This window comes from Scyliorhinus torazame, chromosome 21 (assembly GCF_047496885.1).
Source record: "Scyliorhinus torazame isolate Kashiwa2021f chromosome 21, sScyTor2.1, whole genome shotgun sequence".
NCBI lineage: Eukaryota > Metazoa > Chordata > Chondrichthyes > Carcharhiniformes > Scyliorhinidae > Scyliorhinus > Scyliorhinus torazame.
In genome coordinates this window covers 67,503,922-67,523,337 of record NC_092727.1, presented here as the reverse complement: position 1 = coordinate 67,523,337, position 19,416 = coordinate 67,503,922, and the positions used below count along the sequence as shown (strand labels likewise).

At 55.1% G+C, this 19,416-nt stretch overlaps 1 protein-coding gene across 1 annotated transcript in view; it reads left to right on the top strand.

Annotated features, from left to right (window-relative positions):
* LOC140398334 (parathyroid hormone/parathyroid hormone-related peptide receptor-like) overlaps nt 1-16,709 on the top strand; it is a 365,863-nt gene extending 349,154 nt beyond the window's left edge. The window contains exon 14 of the mRNA XM_072486912.1: nt 16,318-16,709. Coding sequence (XP_072343013.1) covers nt 16,318-16,671 — 354 coding nt within the window. The 3' untranslated portion in view covers nt 16,672-16,709. The remainder of the gene's footprint in view (nt 1-16,317) is intronic.
* Nucleotides 16,710-19,416: the final 2,707 nt, after the last annotated feature.

Below are 19,416 nucleotides of genomic sequence, written 5' to 3'. Positions count from 1 at the left end.
CAAGCAGTGTCTTTCCAGATGCTCAGAAATCCTATCCTTCAGTACCCTTTCCATTACTTTGCCTACCACCGAAGTAAGACTAACTGGCCTGTAATTCCCAGGGTTATCCCTAGTTCCTTTTTTGAACAGGGGCACGACATTCGCCACTCTCCAATCCCCTGGTACCACCCCTGTTGACAGTGAGGACGAAAAGATAATTGCCAACGGCTCTGCAATTTCATCTCTTGCTTCCCATAGAATCCTTGGATATATCCCGTCAGGCCCGGGGGACTTGTCTATCCTCAAGTTTTACAAAATGCCCAACACATCTTCCTTCCTAACAAGTATTTCCTCGAGCTTACCAATCTGTTTCACACTGTCCTCTCCAACAATATCGCCCCTCTCATTTGTAAATACAGAAGAAAAGTACTCATTCAAGACCTCTCCTATCTCTTCAGACTCAATACACAATCTCCCGCTACTATCCTTGATCGGACCTACCCTCGCTCTAGTCATTCTCATATTTCTCACATATGTGTAAAAGGCCTTGGGGTTTTCCTTGATCCTACCCGCCAAAGATTGTTCATGCCCTCTCTTAGCTCTCCTAATCCCTTTCTTCAGTTCCCTCCTGGCTATCTTGTATCCCTCCAATGCCCTGTCTGAACCTTGTTTCTTCAGCCTTACATAAGTCACCTTTTTTCTCTTAACAAGACATTCAACCTCTCTTGTCAACCATGGTTCCCTCACTCGACCATCTCTTCCCTGCCTGACAGGGACATACATATCAAGGACACGTAGCACCTGTTCCTTGAACAAGTTCCACATTTCACTTGTGTCCTTCCCTGCCAGCCTATGTTCCCAACTTATGCACTTCAATTCTTGTCTGACAACATCGTATTTACCCTTCCCCCAATTGTCAGAAGGCAACCCACCCATTGCAGGTATTAGTCCAGTAAGCCTTCTCTGAACTGCTTCCAAGGCATTTCATCCTTCCTTAAATAAGGAGACCAATACTGTACCCAATACTCCAGATGTGGTCTCACAAATGCTCTGTACAATTGAAGCATAACCTCCCACTTTTATATTCAATTACCCTCGCAATAAACAATAACATTCCATTTGCTTTCCCAATTACTTGCTGTACATGGATACTAGCCTTTTTGTAGTTCATGCACTTCCCTCTGCATCTCTCAGCTCTGCAATCCCTCACCATTTAGATAATATGATTCTTTTATAAACTTCCTGTCTGCGATGACGTGTCTGGAGCAGTGTCTGGGGAATTTTACATTTTCACAATTTCACATTTTCCCTCATTATACTCCATTTGCCTGATCTTTGCCAACTCACTTAACCTGCCTATGTTTCCCTGCAGTCTCCTTCAGTTATCCTCAGCGAAATGCTCGTCTTTACACATTCATATTTCACAGTTGGCCCTTTGGTTAGTCCATTCCTGAAACATTCTGTCCTCTCAACAAATCAAAATTGGCCTGACGTGTTTTTCCAGCATTTTAAATAACTGCAGTAATTCACACAGTGAGTATGAGCTATCTGTTGTTTTGTGACAGGCAACAATAGTTGACAACAGGTCCTGGTTGATCTGTCTGTACAAACCGTGGGTACATATCAATGAGAAATTACTGAGACACCCTCAGGAGTCTGTCGTGGATGCTGAGGCCGATTGCTGGAATTTGTGATGTGTCTGGATGGCGTCTCTGGGATGGTGTTTCTTGGACGGCGTGTCTGGGTTGGCGTGTCTGGGACAGCCTGTCTGGAATGACGTATCTGAGATGGTTTGTCTGGGATGGCGTGCCTGGGATAGGGCCTGGGACATCAGTGTCTAGGACAGTGCTGGGGAAAGTGTCTGGGGCAGTGTATTTAGGCCAGTGTCTGGTGGCAGCATGTCTGGGATGGTATGTCTACGATAACGTGTCTGGGACAATGCCTGGGGCAGTGTCTGGGACTATGTCTGGGAAGGCATGACTGGGATGATGTGTCTGGGACAGTGTCTGAGATGACGTGTCTGTCATGACGTGCCTGGGACAGCATGTCAGGGACAACGTGTCTGGGATAGGATATCTGGGATAGGGCTTGGGATATCAGTATCTAGGACAGTGTTGGGGGTAGTGTCTGAGGCAGCATGACTGGAATGGCATGTCTGGGATGGAGTGACTGGGACAGTGTCTGGGTAATGTCTGGGGCAGTGTCTGGGACAGTGTCTAGGACAGTGTCTGGAAAGGCATGACTGGGCGACGTGTCTGGCATGACGTGTCTGGCATTATGTCTGGGCCAGCACGACTGGGATGACGTGTCTAGGATGGCGTGTCTTGGATGGTGTGTCTTGGATGGCATGTCTGGGATGACATGTCTGGAGTTCTGTGTCTGGGGGGGGCTGTCTGGGATTGGATGTCTGGGAAGGTGTGTCTGGGACAGTGGCTGGGGCAGTGTCTAGAACTCTTCATGGGACAGTGTCTGGAAGAGCATGCCTGGGGCAGTTTCTGGGATGGCGTGTCTGGGGCAGCATATCTGGGACAGTGTCTATGATGGTGTGCCTGGGATGGCGTGTCTGGGACAGCGTGCCTGGGACGGCGTGTCTGGGATGGTGTGCCCGGGATGGTGTGCCCGGGATGGTGTGCCCGGGACAGCGTGCCTGGGACGGCGTGTCTGGGATGGTGTGCCCGGGATGGTGTGCCCGGGATGGTGTGCCCGGGACAGCGTGCCTGGGACGGCGTGTCTGGGATGGTGTGCCTGGGATGGTGTGCCTGGGATGGTGTGCCCGGGATGGTGTGCCCGGAATGGTGTGCCCGGGATGGTGTGCCCGGGATGGTGTGCCCGGGACAGCGTGCCTGGGACGGCGTGTCTGGGATGGTGTGCCTGGGATGGTGTGCCTGGGATGGTGTGCCCGGAATGGTGTGCCCGGGATGGTGTGCCCGGGATGGTGTGCCCGCAATGGCATGTCTGGGATGGTGTGCCTGGGATGGTGTGCCTGGGATGGTGTGCCCGGGATGGTGTGCCCGGAATGGTGTGCCCGGGATGGTGTGCCCGGGATGGTGTGCCCGCAATGGCATGTCTGGGATGGTGTGCCTGGGATGGTGTGCCTGGGATGACATGTCTGGGATGGTGTGTCTGGGATGGCATTTCTGGGATGGTGTGCCTGGGATGGCATGTCTGGGATGGCGTGTCTGGGATGGCATTTCTGGGATGGTGTGTCTGGGATGGTGTGTCTGGGATGGTGTGCCTGGGATGGCATTTCTGGGGTTCCATGTCAGGGCGGGCTGTCTGGGATGGGTGTCTGGGAAGGGGTCTCTGGGACAGTGGGATGGCATGCCTGGGATGGTGTGTCGATGACAGCGTGCCTGTGATGGCATGTGTGGCGTGGCATGCCTGGGGCAGTGTGTTTGGGAGGGTATGTCTGGGGCGGTGTGCCTGTGATGGTGTGTCTGAGATGACTGTCTGGAGCAGCGTGTCTGGGGCGGTGTGTCTGGAATGGTGTGTCTGGGATGGCATGTCTTGGATGGGGTATCTGGGATGGGGTGTCTGGGGCAGTGTCTGGGATGCCATGGCTGTGATTGCTTATCTGATGTGCTGTGTCTGGGACTGCATGTCTGGGGCAGTATGTTTGAGGTTGCGAGTCTGGGGTGGCATGTCTAGGAAGGTGTGTCTGAGATGACAATGTGTATGGAGCGGTATGTCTGGGGTGGGGTGTCTGGGATGGCATGTCTGGTACACTGTCTGGGACGGCACGTCTAAGATGACGGGCTGTATTCTCCGTTCCACCAAAGTTCTGGTTCACCCCGCCGGTGGGATGCTCCGTTTCGCCGGCTGCTCAATGGGGTTTCCCATTGTGGGGCAGTCCCACTCTGTCGGGAAACCCCCGGGCTGCCGGCAAAACGGAGCAAAACGACGGCGGAAAATCCAGCCCGATATGTCTGGGATGGCAGTGCCTGGCCGGCATATCTGGGATAATGTCTGGGACGGCATGTCTGGGGCGACATGTCTGGGATGGCGTATCTAGCACAGTGTCTGTGTCAGTGTCTGTGACAGTGTATGTGGCAGTGTCTGTGGCAGTGTCTGTGACAGTGTCTGTGGCAGTGTCTGTGGCAGTGGTTGTGGCAGTGTCTGGGACTGTCTCTGTGGCAGTGTCTGTGGCAGTGTCTGTGGCAGTGTCTGTGGCAGTGTCTGGGACTGTCTCTGTGGCAGTGTCTGTGGCAGTGTCTGTGGCAGTGTCTGTGGCAGTGTCTGTGGCAGTGTCTGGGACTGTCTCTGTGGCAGTGTCTGTGGCAGTGTCTGGGACTGTCTCTGTGCCAGTGTCTGTGGCAGTGTCTGGGACTGTCTCTGTGGCAGTGTCTGTGGCAGTGTCTGGGACTGTCTCTGTGGCAGTGTCTGTGGCAGTGTCTGGGACTGTCTCTGTGCCAGTGTCTGTGGCAGTGTCTGGGACTGTCTCTGTGACAGTGTCTGTGGCAGTGTCTGTGGCAGTGTCTGTGGCAGTGTCTGGGACTGTCTCTGTGCCAGTGTCTGTGGCAGTGTCTGGGACTGTCTCTGTGGCAGTGTCTGTGGCAATGGCTGTGGCAGAGTCTGTGGCAGTGTCTGTGGCAGTGTCTGGGACTGTCTCTGTGGCAGTGTCTGGGACTGTCTCTGTGGCAGTGTCTGTGGCAGTGTCTGGGACTGTCTCTGTGCCAGTGTCTGTGGCAGTGTCTGGGACTGTCTCTGTGACAGTGTCTGTGGCAGTGTCTGGGACTGTCTCTGTGCCAGTGTCTGTGGCAGTGTCTGTGGCAGTGTCTGGGACTGTCTCTGTGCCAGTGTCTGTGGCAGTGTCTGTGGCAGTGTCTGGGACTGTCTCTGTGGCAGTGTCTGGGACTGTCTCTGTGGCAGTGTCTGTGGCAGTGTCTGGGACTGTCTCTGTGGCAGTGTCTGTGGCAGTGTCTGGGACTGTCTCTGTGGCAGTGTCTGGGACTGTCTCTGTGGCAGTGTCTGGGACTGTCTCTGTGACAGTGTCTGTGGCAGTGTCTGTGGCAGTGTCTGGGACTGTCTCTGTGGCAGTGTCTGTGGTAGTGTCTGGGGCACTGTCTGGGACTATCTCTGTGCCAGTGTCTGTGGCAGTGTCTGGGACTGTCCCTGTGGCAGTGTCTGGGACTGTCTCTGTGACAGTGTCTGTGGCAGTGTCTGGGACTGTCTCTGTGGCAGTGTCTGTGGCAGTGTCTGTGGCAGTGTCTGGGACTGTCTCTGTGGCAGTGTCTGTGGCAGTGTCTGGGACTGTCTCTGTGGCAGTGTCTGGGACTGTCTCTGTCACAGTGTCTGGGACTGTCTCTGTGGCAGTGTGTGGGACTGTCTCTGTGGCAGTGTCTGTGGCAGTGTCTGGGACTGTCTCTGTGGCAGTGTCTGTGGCAGTGGTTGTGGCAGTGTCTGTGGCAGTGTCTGGGACTGTCTCTGTGGCAGTGTCTGTGGCAGTGTGTGGGACTGTCTCTGTGGCAGTGTCTGGGACTGTCTCCGTGGCAGTGTCTGTGGCAGTGTCTGGGACTGTCTCTGTGGCAGTGTCTGTGGCAGTGTCTGTGGCAGTGTCTGGGACTGTCTCTGTGGCAGTGTCTGGGACTGTCTCTGTGACAGTGTCTGTGGCAGTGGTTGTGGCAGTGTCTGTGGCAGTGTCTGGGACTGTCTCTGTGGCAGTGTCTGGGACTGTCTCTGTGGCAGTGTCTGGGACTGTCTCTGTGGCAATGGCTGTGGCAGTGTCTGTGGCAGTGTCTGTGGCAGTGTCTGGGACTGTCTCTGTGGCAGTGTCTGGGACTGTCTCTATGACAGTGTCTGTGGCAGTGTCTGTGACAGTGTCTGTGGCAGTGTGTGGGACTGTCTCTGTGGCAATGGCTGTGGCAGTGTCTGTGGCAGTGTCTGTGGCAGTGTCTGGGACTGTCTCTGTGGCAGTGTCTGTGGCAGTGTCTGTGGCAGTGTCTGTGGCAGTGTCTGGGACTGTCTCTGTGGCAATGGCTGTGGCAGTGTCTGTGGCAGTGTCTGTGGCAGTGTCTGTGGCAGTGTCTGGGACTGTCTCTGTGCCAGTGTCTGTGGCAGTGTCTGGGACTGTCTCTGTGACAGTGTCTGTGGCAGTGTCTGTGACAGTGTCTGTGGCAGTGTGTGGGACTGTCTCTGTGGCAATGGCTGTGGCAGTGTCTGTGGCAGTGTCTGGGACTGTCTCTGTGGCAGTGTCTGTGGCAGTGTCTGTGGCAGTGTCTGTGGCAGTGTCTGGGACTGTCTCTGTGGCAGTGTCTGGGACTGTCTCTGTGGCAGTGTCTGGGACTGTCTCTGTGGCAGTGTCTGTGGCAGTGTCTGGGACTGTCTCTGTGGCAGTGTCTGTGGCAGTGTCTGGGACTGTCTCTGTGGCAGTGTCTGGGACTGTCTCTGTGGCAGTGTCTGTGGCAGTGTCTGTGGCAGTGTCTGTGGCAGTGTCTGGGACTGTCTCTGTGGCAGTGTCTGTGGCAGTGTCTGGGACTGTCTCTGTGGCAGTCTCTGTGGCAGTGTCTGGGACTGTCTCTGTGACAGTGTCTGTGGCAGTGTCTGGGACTGTCTCTGTGGCTGTGTCTGTGGCAGTGTCTGTGACAGTTTCTGGGACTGTCTCTGTGGCAGTGTCTGGGACTGTCTCTGTGGCAGTGTCTGTGACAGTGTCTGTGGCAGTGTCTGTGACAGTGTCTGTGGCAGTGTCTGGGACTGTCTCTGTGGCAGTGTCTGTGGCAGTGTCTGGGACTGTCTCTGTGCCAGTGTCTGTGGCAGTGTCTGGGACTGTCTCTGTGGCAGTGTCTGTGGCAGTGTCTGTGGCACTGGCTGTGGCAGTGTCTGTGGCAGTGTCTGGGACTGTCTCTGTGGCAGTGTCTGGGACTGTCTCTGTGGCAGTGTCTGTGGCAGTGTCTGGGACTGTCTCTGTAGCAGTGTCTGGGACTGTCTCTGTGGCAGTGTCTGGGACTGTCTCTGTGGCAGTGTCTGTGGCAGTGTCTGGGACTGTCTCTGTGGCAGTGTGTGGGACTGTCTCTGTGGCAGTGTCTGTGGCAGTGTCTGGGACTGTCTCTGTGGCAGTGTCTGGGACTGTCTCTGTGGCAGTGTCTGAGACTGTCCCTGTGGCAGTGTCTGGGACTGTCTCTGTGGCAGTGTCTGGGACTGTCTCTGTGGCAGTGTCTGAGACTGTCCCTGTGGCAGTGTCTGGGACTGTCTCTGTGGCAGTGTCTGAGACTGTCCCTGTGGCAGTGTCTGGGACTGTCTCTGTGGCAGTGTCTGGGACTGTCTCTGTGGCAGTGTCTGGGACTGTCTCTGTGGCAGTGTCTGTGGCAGTGTCTGGGACTGTCTCTGTGGCAGTGTCTGTGGCAGTGTCTGGGACTGTCTCTGTGGCAGTGTCTGGGACTGTCTCTGTGGCAGTGTCTGGGACTGTCTCTGTGGCAGTGGCTGTGGCAGTGTCTGGGACTGTCTCTGTGGCAGTGTCTGGGACTGTCTCTGTGGCAGTGTCTGGGACTGTCTCTGTGGCAGTGGCTGTGGCAGTGTCTGGGGCACTGTCTGGGACTGTCTCTGTGGCAGTGGCTGTGGCAGTGTCTGGGGCACTGTCTGGGACTGTCTCTGTGGCAGTGTCTGTGGCAGTGTCTGGGACTGTCTCTGGCAGTGTCTGTGGCAGTGTCTGGGACTGTCTCTGTGGCAGTGTCTGGGACTGTCTCTGTGGCAGTCTCTGTGGCAGTGTCTGGGACTGTCTCTGTGGCAGTGTCTGTGGCAGTGTCTGTGGCAGTGTCTGGGACTGTCTCTGTGGCAGTGTCTGTGGCAGTGGCTGTGGCAGTGTCTGTGGCAGTGGCTGTGGCAGTGTCTGTGGCACTGGCTGTGGCAGTGTCTGGGACTGTCTCTGTGGCAGTGTCTGTGGCAGTGTCTGTGGCACTGGCTGTGGCAGTGTCTGTGGCAGTGTCTGTGGCACTGGCTGTGGCAGTGTCTGTGGCAGTGTCTGTGGGACTGTCTCTGTGGCAGTGTCTGTGGCAATGTCTGTGACATAGAACAAAGAACATGGAAGAATACAGAACAGGCCCTTCGGCCCACGATGTTGTGCCGAACCTTTGTCCTAGATTATCATAGATTATCTTAGAATTTACAGTGCAGAAGGAAGCCATTCGGCCCATCGAGTCTGCAGCGGCTCTTGGAAAGAGCACCCAACCCAAGGCCAACACCTCCCCCCTATCCCCATAACCCAGTAACCCCACCCAACAGACAGTGTCTGTGTCAGTATCTGGGTCTGTGTCAGTGTCTGTGTCAGTGTCTGTGACAGTGTCAGGGACTGTGTCTGGGACTGTGTCTGGGACAGTATCTGGAAAGGCATGACTGGTACGATGTGTCTGGGACAGTGTCTGGGATGACATGCCTGGGATGGTGTGCCCGGGATGGTGTGCCCGGGATGGCGTGCCTGGGATGGCGTGCCTGGGATGGTGTGCCCGGGATGGTGTGCCCGGAATGGTGTGCCTGGGATGGTGTGCCCGGGATGGTATGCCTGGGATGGTGTGCCCGGGATGGTGTGCCTGGGATGGTGTGCCCGGGATGGCGTGCCCGGGATGGTGTGCCTGGGATGGTGTGCCTGGGATGGTGTTCCCGGGATGGTGTGCCCGGGATGGCGTGCCCGGGATGGTGTGCCTTGGATGGTGTGCCTGGGATGCTGTGCCCGGGATGGTATGCCCGGGATGGCGTGCCCGGGATGGTGTGCCTGGGACAACGTGCCTGGGATGGTGTGCCTGGGATGGTGTGCCCGGGATGGCGTGTCTGGGACGGCGTGCCTGGGGCGGCGTGCCTGGGATGGTGTGCCTGGGATGGTGTGCCCGGGATGGTGTGCCTGGGATGGTGTTCCCGGGATGGCGTGCCCGGGATGGCGTGCCCGGGATGGTGTGCCCGGAATGGTGTGCCCGGGATGGCGTGTCTGGGACAGCGTGCCTGGGATGGTGTGCCTGGGATGGTGTGCCCGGGATGGCGTGTCTGGGACAGCGTGCCTGGGATGGTGTGCCTGGGATGGTGTTCCTGGGATGGTGTGCCCGGGATGGCGTGTCTGGGACAGCGTGCCTGGGATGGTGTGCCTGGGATGGTGTGCCCGGAATGGTGTGCCCGGGATGGCGTGTCTGGGACAGCGTGCCTGGGATGGTGTGCCTGGGATGGTGTGCCCGGGATGGCGTGTCTGGGACAGCGTGCCTGGGATGGCGTGCCCGGGATGGTGTGCCCGGGATGGCGTGCCTGGGATGGTGTGCCCGGGATGGTGTGCCCGGGATGGTGTGCCCGGGATGGCGTGTCTGGGACAGTGTGCCCGGGATGGTGTGCCTGGGATGGTGTGCCCGGGATGGTGTGCCCGGGATGGTGTGCCCGGGATGGTGTGCCCGGGATGGTGTGCCCGGGATGGTGTGCCCGGAATGGTGTGCCCGGGATGGCGTGTCTGGGACAGCGTGCCTGGGATGGTGTGCCTGGGATGGTGTGCCCGGGATGGCGTGTCTGGGACAGCGTGCCTGGGATGGTGTGCCCGGGATGGTGTGCCCGGGATGGTGTGCCCGGGATGGTGTGCCCGGGATGGCGTGTCTGGGACAGCGTGCCTGGGATGGCGTGCCCGGGATGGTGTGCCCGGGATGGCGTGCCTGGGATGGTGTGCCCGGGATGGTGTGCCCGGGATGGCGTGTCTGGGACAGCGTGCCTGGGATGGCGTGCCCGGGATGGTGTGCCCGGGATGGCGTGCCTGGGATGGTGTGCCCGGGATGGTGTGCCCGGGATGGTGTGCCCGGGATGGTGTGCCTGGGATGGTGTGCCCGGGATGGTGTGCCCGGGATGGTGTGCCCGGGATGGTGTGCCTGGGATGGCGTGCCTGAGATGGTGTGCCCGGGATGGTGTGCCCGGGATGGCGTGCCTGAGATGGAGTGCCCGGGATGGTGTGCCCGAGATGGTGTGCCCGGGATGGTGTGCCTGGGATGGCGTGCCTGAGATGGTGTGCCCGGGATGGTGTGCCCGGGATGGTGTGCCTGGGATGGTGTGCCTGGGATGGTGTTCCCGAGATGGTGTGCCCGGGATGGTGTGCCTGGGATGGCGTGTCTGGGACACCGTGCCTGGGATGGTGTGCCTGGGATGGTGTGCCCGAGATGGTGTGCCCGGGATGGTGTGCCTGGGATGGCGTGCCTGAGACGGTGTGCCCGGGATGGTGTGCCCGGGATGGTGTGCCCGGGATGGTGTGCCTGGGATGGTGTGCCTGGGATGGTGTGCCCGAGATGGTGTGCCCGGGATGGTGTGCCTGGGATGGCGTGTCTGGGACAGCGTGCCTGGGATGGTGTGCCCGAGATGGTGTGCCCGGGATGGTGTGCCCGGGATGGCGTGTCTGGGACAGCGTGCCTGGGATGGTGTGCCCGAGATGGTGTGCCCGGGATGGTGTGCCTGGGATGGCGTGCCTGAGATGGTGTGCCCGGGATGGTGTGCCCGGGATGGTGTGCCCGGGATGGTGTGCCTGGGATGGTGTGCCTGGCATGGTGTGCCCGAGATGGTGTGCCCGGGATGGTGTGCCCGGGATGGCGTGTCTGGGATGGTGTGTCTGGGATGGCACGTCTGGGATGGCGTATCTTGGATGGGGTATCTGGGATGGGGTGTCTGGGGCAGTGTCTGGGATGCCATGGCTGTGATTGCTTATCTGATGTGCTGTGTCTGGGACTGCATGTCTGGGGCAGTATGTTTGAGGTTGCGTGTCTGGGGTGGCATGTCTAGGAAGGTGTGTCTGAGATGACAATGTGTATGGAGCGGTATGTCTGGGGTGGGGTGTCTGGGATGGCATGTCTGGGACAGTGTCTGGGACGGCACGTCTAAGATGACGGGCTGTATTCTCCGTTCCACCAAAGTTCTGGTTCACCCCGCCGGTGGGATGCTCCGTTTCGCCGGCTGCTCAATGGGGTTTCCCATTGTGGGGCAGTCCCACTCTGTCGGGAAACCCCCGGGCTGCCGGCAAAACGGAGCATCCCGACGGCGGAAAATCCAGCCCGATATGTCTGGGATGGCAGTGCCTGGCCGGCATATCTGGGATAATGTCTGGGACGGCATGTCTGGGGCGACATGTCTGGGATGGCGTATCTAGCACAGTGTCTGTGGCAGTGTCTGTGGCAGTGTCTGTGACTGTCTCTGTGCCAGTGTCTGGGACTGTCTCTGTGACAGTGTCTGTGGCAGTGCCTGTGGCAGTGTCTGTGGCAGTGTCTGTGGCAGTGTCTGGGACTGTCTCTGTGGCAGTGTCTGGGACTGTCTCTGTGGCAGTGTCTGTGGCAGTGTCTGGGACTGTCTCTGTGGCAATGTCTGTGGCAGTGTCTGTGGCAGTGTCTGGGACTGTCTCTGTGGCAGTGTCTGTGGCAGTGTCTGTGGCAGTGTCTGGGACTGTCTCTGTGGCAGTGTCTGGGACTGTCTCTGTGCCAGTGTCTGTGGCAGTGTCTGGGACTGTCTCTGTGGCAGTGTCTGTGGCAGTGTCTGGGACTGTCTCTGTGCCAGTGTCTGTGGCAGTGTCTGGGACTGTCTCTGTGGCAGTGTCTGTGGCAGTGGCTGTGGCAGTGTCTGGGACTGTCTCTGTGGCAGTGTCTGTGGCAGTGTCTGGGACTGTCTCTGTGGCAGTGTCTGTGGCAGTGTCTGGGACTGTCTCTGTGGCAGTGTCTGTGGCAGTGTCTGGGACTGTCTCTGTGGCAGTGTGGCAGTGTCTGGGACTGTCTCTGTGGCAGTGTCTGTGGCAGTGTCTGGGACTGTCTCTGTGGCAGTGTCTGTGGCAGTGTCTGGGACTGTCTCTGTGGCAGTGTCTGTGGCAGTGTCTGGGACTGTCTCTGTGGCAATGTCTGTGGCAGTGTCTGTGGCAGTGTCTGGGACTGTCTCTGTGGCAGTCTCTGTGGCAGTGTCTGGGACTGTCTCTGTGGCAGTCTCTGTGGCAGTGTCTGGGACTGTCTCTGTGGCAGTGTCTGTGGCAGTGTCTGGGACTGTCTCTGTGGCAGTGTCTGTGGCAGTGTCTGGGACTGTCTCTGTGTCAGTGTCTGTGGCAGTGTCTGTGACAGTGTCTGTGGCAGTGTCTGTGGCAGTGTCTGGGACTGTCTCTGTGGCAGTGTCTGGGACTGTCTCTGTGGCAGTGTCTGTGGCAGTGTCTGGGACTGTCTCTGTGGCAGTGCCTGTGGCAGTGTCTGGGACTGTCTCTGTCACAGTGTCTGTGGCAGTGTCTGGGACTGTCCCTGTGGCAGTGTCTGGGACTGTCTCTGTGACAGTGTCTGGGACTGTCCCTGTGGCAGTCTCTGTGGCAGTGTCTGGGACTGTCTCTGTGGCAGTGTCTGTGGCAGTGTCTGGGACTGTCTCTGTGGCAGTGTCTGTGGCAGTGTCTGGGACTGTCTCTGTGGCAGTGTCTGGGACTGTCTCTGTGGCAGTGTCTGGGACTGTCTCTGTCACAGTGTCTGTGGCAGTGTCTGGGACTGTCTCTGTGGCAGTGTCTGGGACTGTCTCTGTGGCAGTGTCTGGGACTGTCTCTGTGACAGTGTCTGTGGCAGTGTCTGTGACTGTCCCTGTGGCAGTGTCTGTGGCAGTGTCTGGGACTGTCTCTGTGGCAGTGTCTGTGGCAGTGTCTGGGACTGTCTCTGTGGCAGTGTCTGGGACTGTCTCTGTGGCAGTGCCTGGGACTGTCTCTGTGGCAGTGTCTGTGGCAGTGTCTGGGACTGTCCCTGTGGCAGTGTCTGTGGCAGTGTCTGTGACAGTGTCTGGGACTGTCTCTGTGGCAGTGTCTGGGACTGTCTCTGTGGCAGTGTCTGTGGCAGTGTCTGGGACTGTCTCTGTGGCAGTGTCTGGGACTGTCTCTGTGGCAGTGTCTGTGGCAGTGTCTGGGACTGTCTCTGTGGCAGTGTCTGTGGCAGTGTCTGGGACTGTCTCTGTGGCAGTGTCTGTGGCAGTGTCTGGGACTGTCTCTGTGGCAGTGTCTGGGACTGTCTCTGTGGCAGTGTCTGTGGCACTGGCTGTGACATAGAACAAAGAACATGGAAAAATACAGAACAGGCCCTTCGGCCCACGATGTTGTGCCGAACCTTTGTCCTAGATTATCATAGATTATCTTAGAATTTACAGTGCAGAAGGAAGCCATTCGGCCCATCGAGTCTGCAGCGGCTCTTGGAAAGAGCACCCTACCCAAGTTCAACACCTCCACCCTATCCCCATAACCCAGTAACCCCACCCAACAGACAGTGTCTGTGTCAGTGTCTGTGACAGTGTCAGGGACTGTGTCTGGGACTGTGTCTGGGACAGTATCTGGAAAGGCATGACTGGTACGATGTGTCTGGGACAGTGTCTGGGATGACATGCCTGGGATGGCATGTCTGGATGGTATGTCTGGGACGGCCTGTCTGGGACGGCGTATCAGGAATGGCGAGTCAGGAATGGTGTGTCTGGGGCAGTGTCTGGGATGGTGTGTCTGGGGCAGTGCCTGTAACGTCATGACACGAAAGTGAAAATGCTGGAAAATCTCAGCAAATCTGGCAGCATCTGTAGGGAGAGAAAAGAGCTAACGTTTCGAGTTTGATGACTCTTTGTCAAAGCTGTGACAAAGAGTCAAAGAGCCGATGATGGTACGTCTGGGACGGCGTGTCTGGGCGGTGTATTGGGGCATTGTGTCTGAGACAGTGTTTGGGACGGCGTGTCTGGGACGGCATGTCTGGGACGGCGTGCCTGGGATGGCATGTCTGGGATGGTAGGTCTGTGATGGCGTGTCTGTATGGCGTGGCTGGGGTGGTGTGTCTGGGATAGCATGTATGGAGTGGCGTGTTAGGGACAGCATGTCTGGGATGGCATGTCTGGGATAGTGTCTCTGGGACTGCATGTCAGGGGTGGGGTGTCTGGGATGGGGTGTCCAGGAAGGTGTGGCTGGGACAGTGTCTGGGATGGCATATCAAGGACAGTGCCTGGGATGGCGTGTCTGTGTTGGAGTGTCTGGTGTGGCATGTCTGGGATGGTATGTCTGGGGCAGTGTGTTTGGGGCGGTGCGTCTGGGGTGGCGGGTCTGGGATGGTGTGTCTGAGACGACGTGTCTGGAGCGGCGTGTCTAACACAGCATGTCATGGGTGGGTTGTCTGAGATAGCCTTTCTGGGAAGACGTATCTGGAACAGTGTCTGGGTTGGCATGCCTGGGGCAGTGTCTGGGATGGGGTGTCTATGACAGTGCGTCTATGATGGCATGTCTGGTGTGGCGTGTCTGGGGTGGTGTGTTTGGGGCAACACATTGTCATGACATGCGGACACACACATAATGATATACAGACAAGCAGCTAATGGACACAGAGAACAGGACATGACCAATAAGCAGGCAGGACACTCAGGGGTGGGATCTGACTATAAAAGACACGAGGCACTCACACTCCGCCTCTTTCCACTGATGAACATCTAGAGAGTCAGTCAAGGGTGTTGTTACAATCTCACACCTCCACCACGTGGCTAAGAGCTAGTCTGGTTCAGTCAGACAGAGTAACCACACTTAAGTTAGCAGAGAGTCGAACTCACAGAGAACTGTGCTAACTGTGCTATTAGTGCAATAAACCAGATTGAACTAACTTCAAGGTCTGGAGTATCTTTCTGATCTAAGCTGCATCCAGTTGCAGCCAGTGTTAGACCAGTGTACCTAACACGACACACGTCTGGGGTGGCGTGCATGGGATGGCTTGTCTGAGGCGACGTGTCTGGAGCGGTATGTCTATGATGGCATGTCTGTAATGGCATGTCTGATGTGGCGTGTCTGTGGTAGCATGTCTGGGCAGCGTGTTTGGGCGGCATATCTGGGCAGTGTGTTTGGGGCAGCATGTCCGGAGCGGCATGTCTGGGGGATTGGTCTGAGATGGCGTGTCTGTGATAGGGTGTCTGGGGAATCATGAGTGTCTGGGATAGGGGAGGTCGTGTCTCACTAACTTGATAGAGTTTTTCGAGGAGGTCACTAAGATGATTGATGCAGGTAGGGCAGTAGATGTTGTCTATATGGACTTCAGTAAGGCCTTTGACAAGGTCCTTCATGGTAGACTAGTACAAAAGGTGACGTCACACGGGATCAGGGGTGAACTGGCAAGGTGGATACAGAACTGGCTAGGCCATAGAAGGCAGAGGGTAGCAATGGAGGGATGCTTTTCTAATTGGAGGGCTGTGACCAGTGGTGTTCCACAGGGATCAGTGTTGGGACCTTTGCTGTTTGTAGTATATATAAATGATTTGGAGGAAAATGTAACTGGTCTGATTAGTAAGTTTGCAGACGACACAAAGGTTGGTGGAATTGCGGATAGCGATGAGGACTGTCTGAGGATACAGCAGGATTTAGATTGTCTGGAGACTTGGGCGGAGAGATGGCAGATGGAGTTTAATCCGGACAAATGTGAGGTAATGCATTTTGGAAGGTCTAATGCAGTTAGGGAATATACAGTGAATGGTAGAACCCTCAAGAGTATTGAAAGTCAAAGAGATCTAGGAGTACAGGTCCACAGGTCATTGAAAGGGGCAACACAGGTGGAGAAGGTAGTCAAGAAGGCATACGGCATGCTTGCCTTCATTGGCCGGGGCATTGAGTATAAGAATTGGCAAGTCATGTTGCAGCTGTATAGAACCTTAGTTAGGCCACACTTGGAGTATAGTGTTCAATTCTGGTCGCCACACTACCAGAAGGATGTGGAGGCTTTAGAGAGGGTGCAGAAGAGATTTACCAGAATGTTGCCTGGTATGGAGGGCATTAGCTATGAGGAGCGATTGAATAAACTCGGTTTGTTCTCACTGAAACGAAGGAGGTTGAGGGGCGACCTGATAGAGGTATACAAAATTATGAGGGGCATAGACAGAGTGGATAGTCAGAGGCTTTTCCCCAGGGTAGAGGGGTCAATTACTAGGGGGCATAGGTTTAAGGTGAGAGGGGCAAGGTTTAGAGTAGATGTACGAGGCAAGTTTTTTACGCAGAGGGTAGTGGGTGCCTGGAACTCGCTACCGGAGGAGGTAGTGGAAGCAGGGACGATAGGGACATTTAAGGGGCATCTTGACAAATATATGAATAGGATGGGAATAGAAGGATACGGACCCAGGAAGTGTAGAAGATTGTAGTTTAGTCGGGCAGTATGGTCGGCACGGGCTTGGAGGGCCGAAGGGCCTGTTCCTGTGCTGTACATTTCTTTGTTCTTTGATAGTGTCTGGAAACGGGTTCGATCCCATGACCTTTGAGTCAAGAGTGGCTATTACAAATAGAGCAAAATAATCACTTTGTATTAACCGCCACTGAACAAGATCTTAATCTAAATTAACTCATTACAGTCACATCACACCCCAAGACTCCATCTATAATTGTGTGTTTTATTCTGTGCTAACTAGGTCCAAGCGGAGATAAAGAAATTCTGGTTCAGGAGGAATCTAAGTCTGAACTTGAATCAGAAAGTGCGAGCTGGCAGCAACTGCCAATATGGAGCAGTGACCTCTCACGCCACCTGTAGCATCAGTACCAGTATGGCCACCAGAGGAGTGTCCACACTACACGCTAGCATCAAGCACTCTGTACTGCCGCTGCACTCCTTCTCCAACCTGCCTGCTGACATCACCAGCACCTCCCAGTCAGAAAACTCTCTGTCCTCGCCAAGCCTGGAGAGCATCAAGAGGAAGATGGAGAGCCAGGAGCACTGTGCAAATCAGGAGCAGCAGAAATCCAAATGTCCTCTGCACAATCATTAAAACACAGATTGTATTACAGCTTGAAACTTTACTCAATAAACAGCAACTTTGCATGTTGAGTGGAAACGAGAAATGATTAAATTAGCTTTGCAAAGCATTCACAAGGATCCACACTCTGGGACTGTGTCTCAGAAACTCCACTAGCCCAGTTTTTGCTCAGTACACGTTGGATGTGTAGGTGGGGCAGATAACAATTCACTGATAGACAAAATGCCATTTCAGGGGAAGAATAATATGAAATGAAATGAAATGAAAATCACTTATTGTCACAAGTAGGCTTCAAATGAAGTTACTGTGAAAAGCCCCTAGTCGCCATATTCCAGCGCCTGTTCGGGGAGGCTGTTACGGGAATCGAACCGTGCTACTGGCCTGCCTTGGTCTGTTTTCAAAGCCAGCGATTTAGCCCTGTGCCTATTTGGAAATACCACACATGTCTACTGACCAGTTGTGGGAATGCCAGAGACAGTAACAATCCTACACTCATGATACTAATCAATTCTTTATTTTAGTTAAATATTTTGATGCCAATTCTGGCAGTCTGATTTCACAGGCAGGTACCAATCAGTGAGCGCTTTTCAAATGTGTATCTCCTCAACAGAGAGCACACATAGAAATGGCCCCGTTAAATAAACACCAGTGACCTGTATTCACATGAGCAAGTCATAATTCTGCTGCTGAATAAACACATTCTTCATTGATAACGATGAGACAGACACACACAGCTTATTGCTCATTGCTCATCATTGGCAATCTGTCATCCCGGCAGCACGGTAGCATAGTGGTTAGCAATATGGCTTCACAGTGCCAGGGTCCCAGGTTCGATTCCCGCTTGGGTCACTGTCTGTGCAGAGTCTGCACATCCTCCCCGTTTGTGTGTGGGTTTCCTCCGGGTGCTCCGGTTTCCTCCCACAATCCAAAGATGTGCAGGTTAGGTGGATTGGCCATGCTAAATTGCCCTTAGGTTAGATGGGGTTGCTGAGTGATGGGGTGGGGGTGGAGGTGTGGGCTTAAGTAGGGTGCTCTTTCCAAGAGCCGGTGCACACTCGATGGGCCAAATGGCCTCCTTCTGCACTGTAGATTCTATGATCCACTGCTCTTGCCATGCCCACGGATGGCACCTCAATGCCAAACATGGACTGTGTTCCTGTGGAAGCTTCGGGAATGATCTTTTATATTTTAATATAGACGCTCAAAAGATAGCTGCTAAAGGGTCAGATTATGATTGTAGCTTCAAGACAAAAAAATCTCAATCTTTCTGGGAAGGTTCCTAATTGAGTCATCTTGGTGGCAGGCTTCCCGACTTGCCAAGGGAGCTCCGATGGAATTCACACAAGCCATTATTTGAAATTTGCTCCAACCACAGAATCAGTAGACCTTCAGACTTCATGGGCTGGATTCCCTGATCACCGATGCCGAAAATGTGTTCGGCGATCGGCTGGAGAATCCCCATTTACGCCGGAATCTGGGGCGGTGCCGTTTTTGCGATGCTCCGCTCCCTCAAAAACGGCGTACTGCACATCTTATGGACGGCCTCAGGACGTCACCCGAGGTCCTCCCCCGATGCTCGAAGGGCTGAGTCTCCGACGGCGTAGCACACATGTGCTCACACCATTCGGGGATCTCGCGTGGCGGCTGTGGACTGAGTCCAGCGCCGCCACAGTTGGGGGGTGAGCCGTTCCGTTGGCAGTGGGGACTTTGGCCCGGGCTGGGGGTTCCAGGGGTGGCAAGGCTGATTACAGGAGGGCAGTGTTTGGCAGGCCGGGTCCGCACGCAGCCGGCGCTATGTTGAACGCCACAGACCGCTGCCGTGCGCGGCCACGGCCCCAGCCATTGTCCGGCCGTATCCGCAGGTAAAGCCGGGGGCTTTACGCTGCGTGGATGCTAGACCCCCACCGGGAGGAGGATTGGTGCGGGGGCAGAGGCGACTTTCTGGTGGTAAGACCAGACGGACCCTGTGGACAAAGCCGCAGGATCGGAGAATCCAGCACCAAGCTGTCTCTAAGGCCAATGCCTCACCAGAGACTGAAGAGAGCACTTATCCAGTGAATAAGTTCGAAAGATCGCTAGCTATCCCCTAAAGTGCTGTAATGTCTTTAGGGTTCCAAATCATTCTGGTTAAACAATACCAATATTGGTCATGTGATTGAATCCACCTGGAGATAAGCAGATTTGATGTAGAAACCCAGAGAAGACCTGGGCCGTCTGCAGGTAAACACAGAAGAAGCAAATAAAAGGTAGTGTCATATTTGCCTTCTTAAGAACAATCAGTCATCAGTTAGTCTGAACTCTGAAACTAGTCATCAAACAGCTAAAATACTTAACCTGTTCTGGTATCAAAGTTCACCTGAGAACCAACCTCCTAGATATTCGACCGTTAGAAACCGCTCACCCTGCACTTCACAGGCTTAGACCTCAACTTTAAATCATCAAATCCATTCAAGAAACCACAGGTCTGCCATGTGGGAGAGTGAAAATTAGATTAACAGTTGCTATCTGCATCCAAATGTTGTGTGTGTCTGTGTGTAAGTGTGTGTATCAGACTGAGTGCGTGGCGTTGCATTAATTCAGGGTGTGTGAGAATAAATAATCTTTATTTTAAACTCATGAAAGCTTGCTCCTGTGTAATTTAATTATCATACAAACTTCAAGGATAAGAATTCACCTTCTTTCCATTCAAAACACACTAATAACGTCCAGTGATGAGTAGATACATTCTCAAAATGACACCCTGCTAAAGTTCTCTTT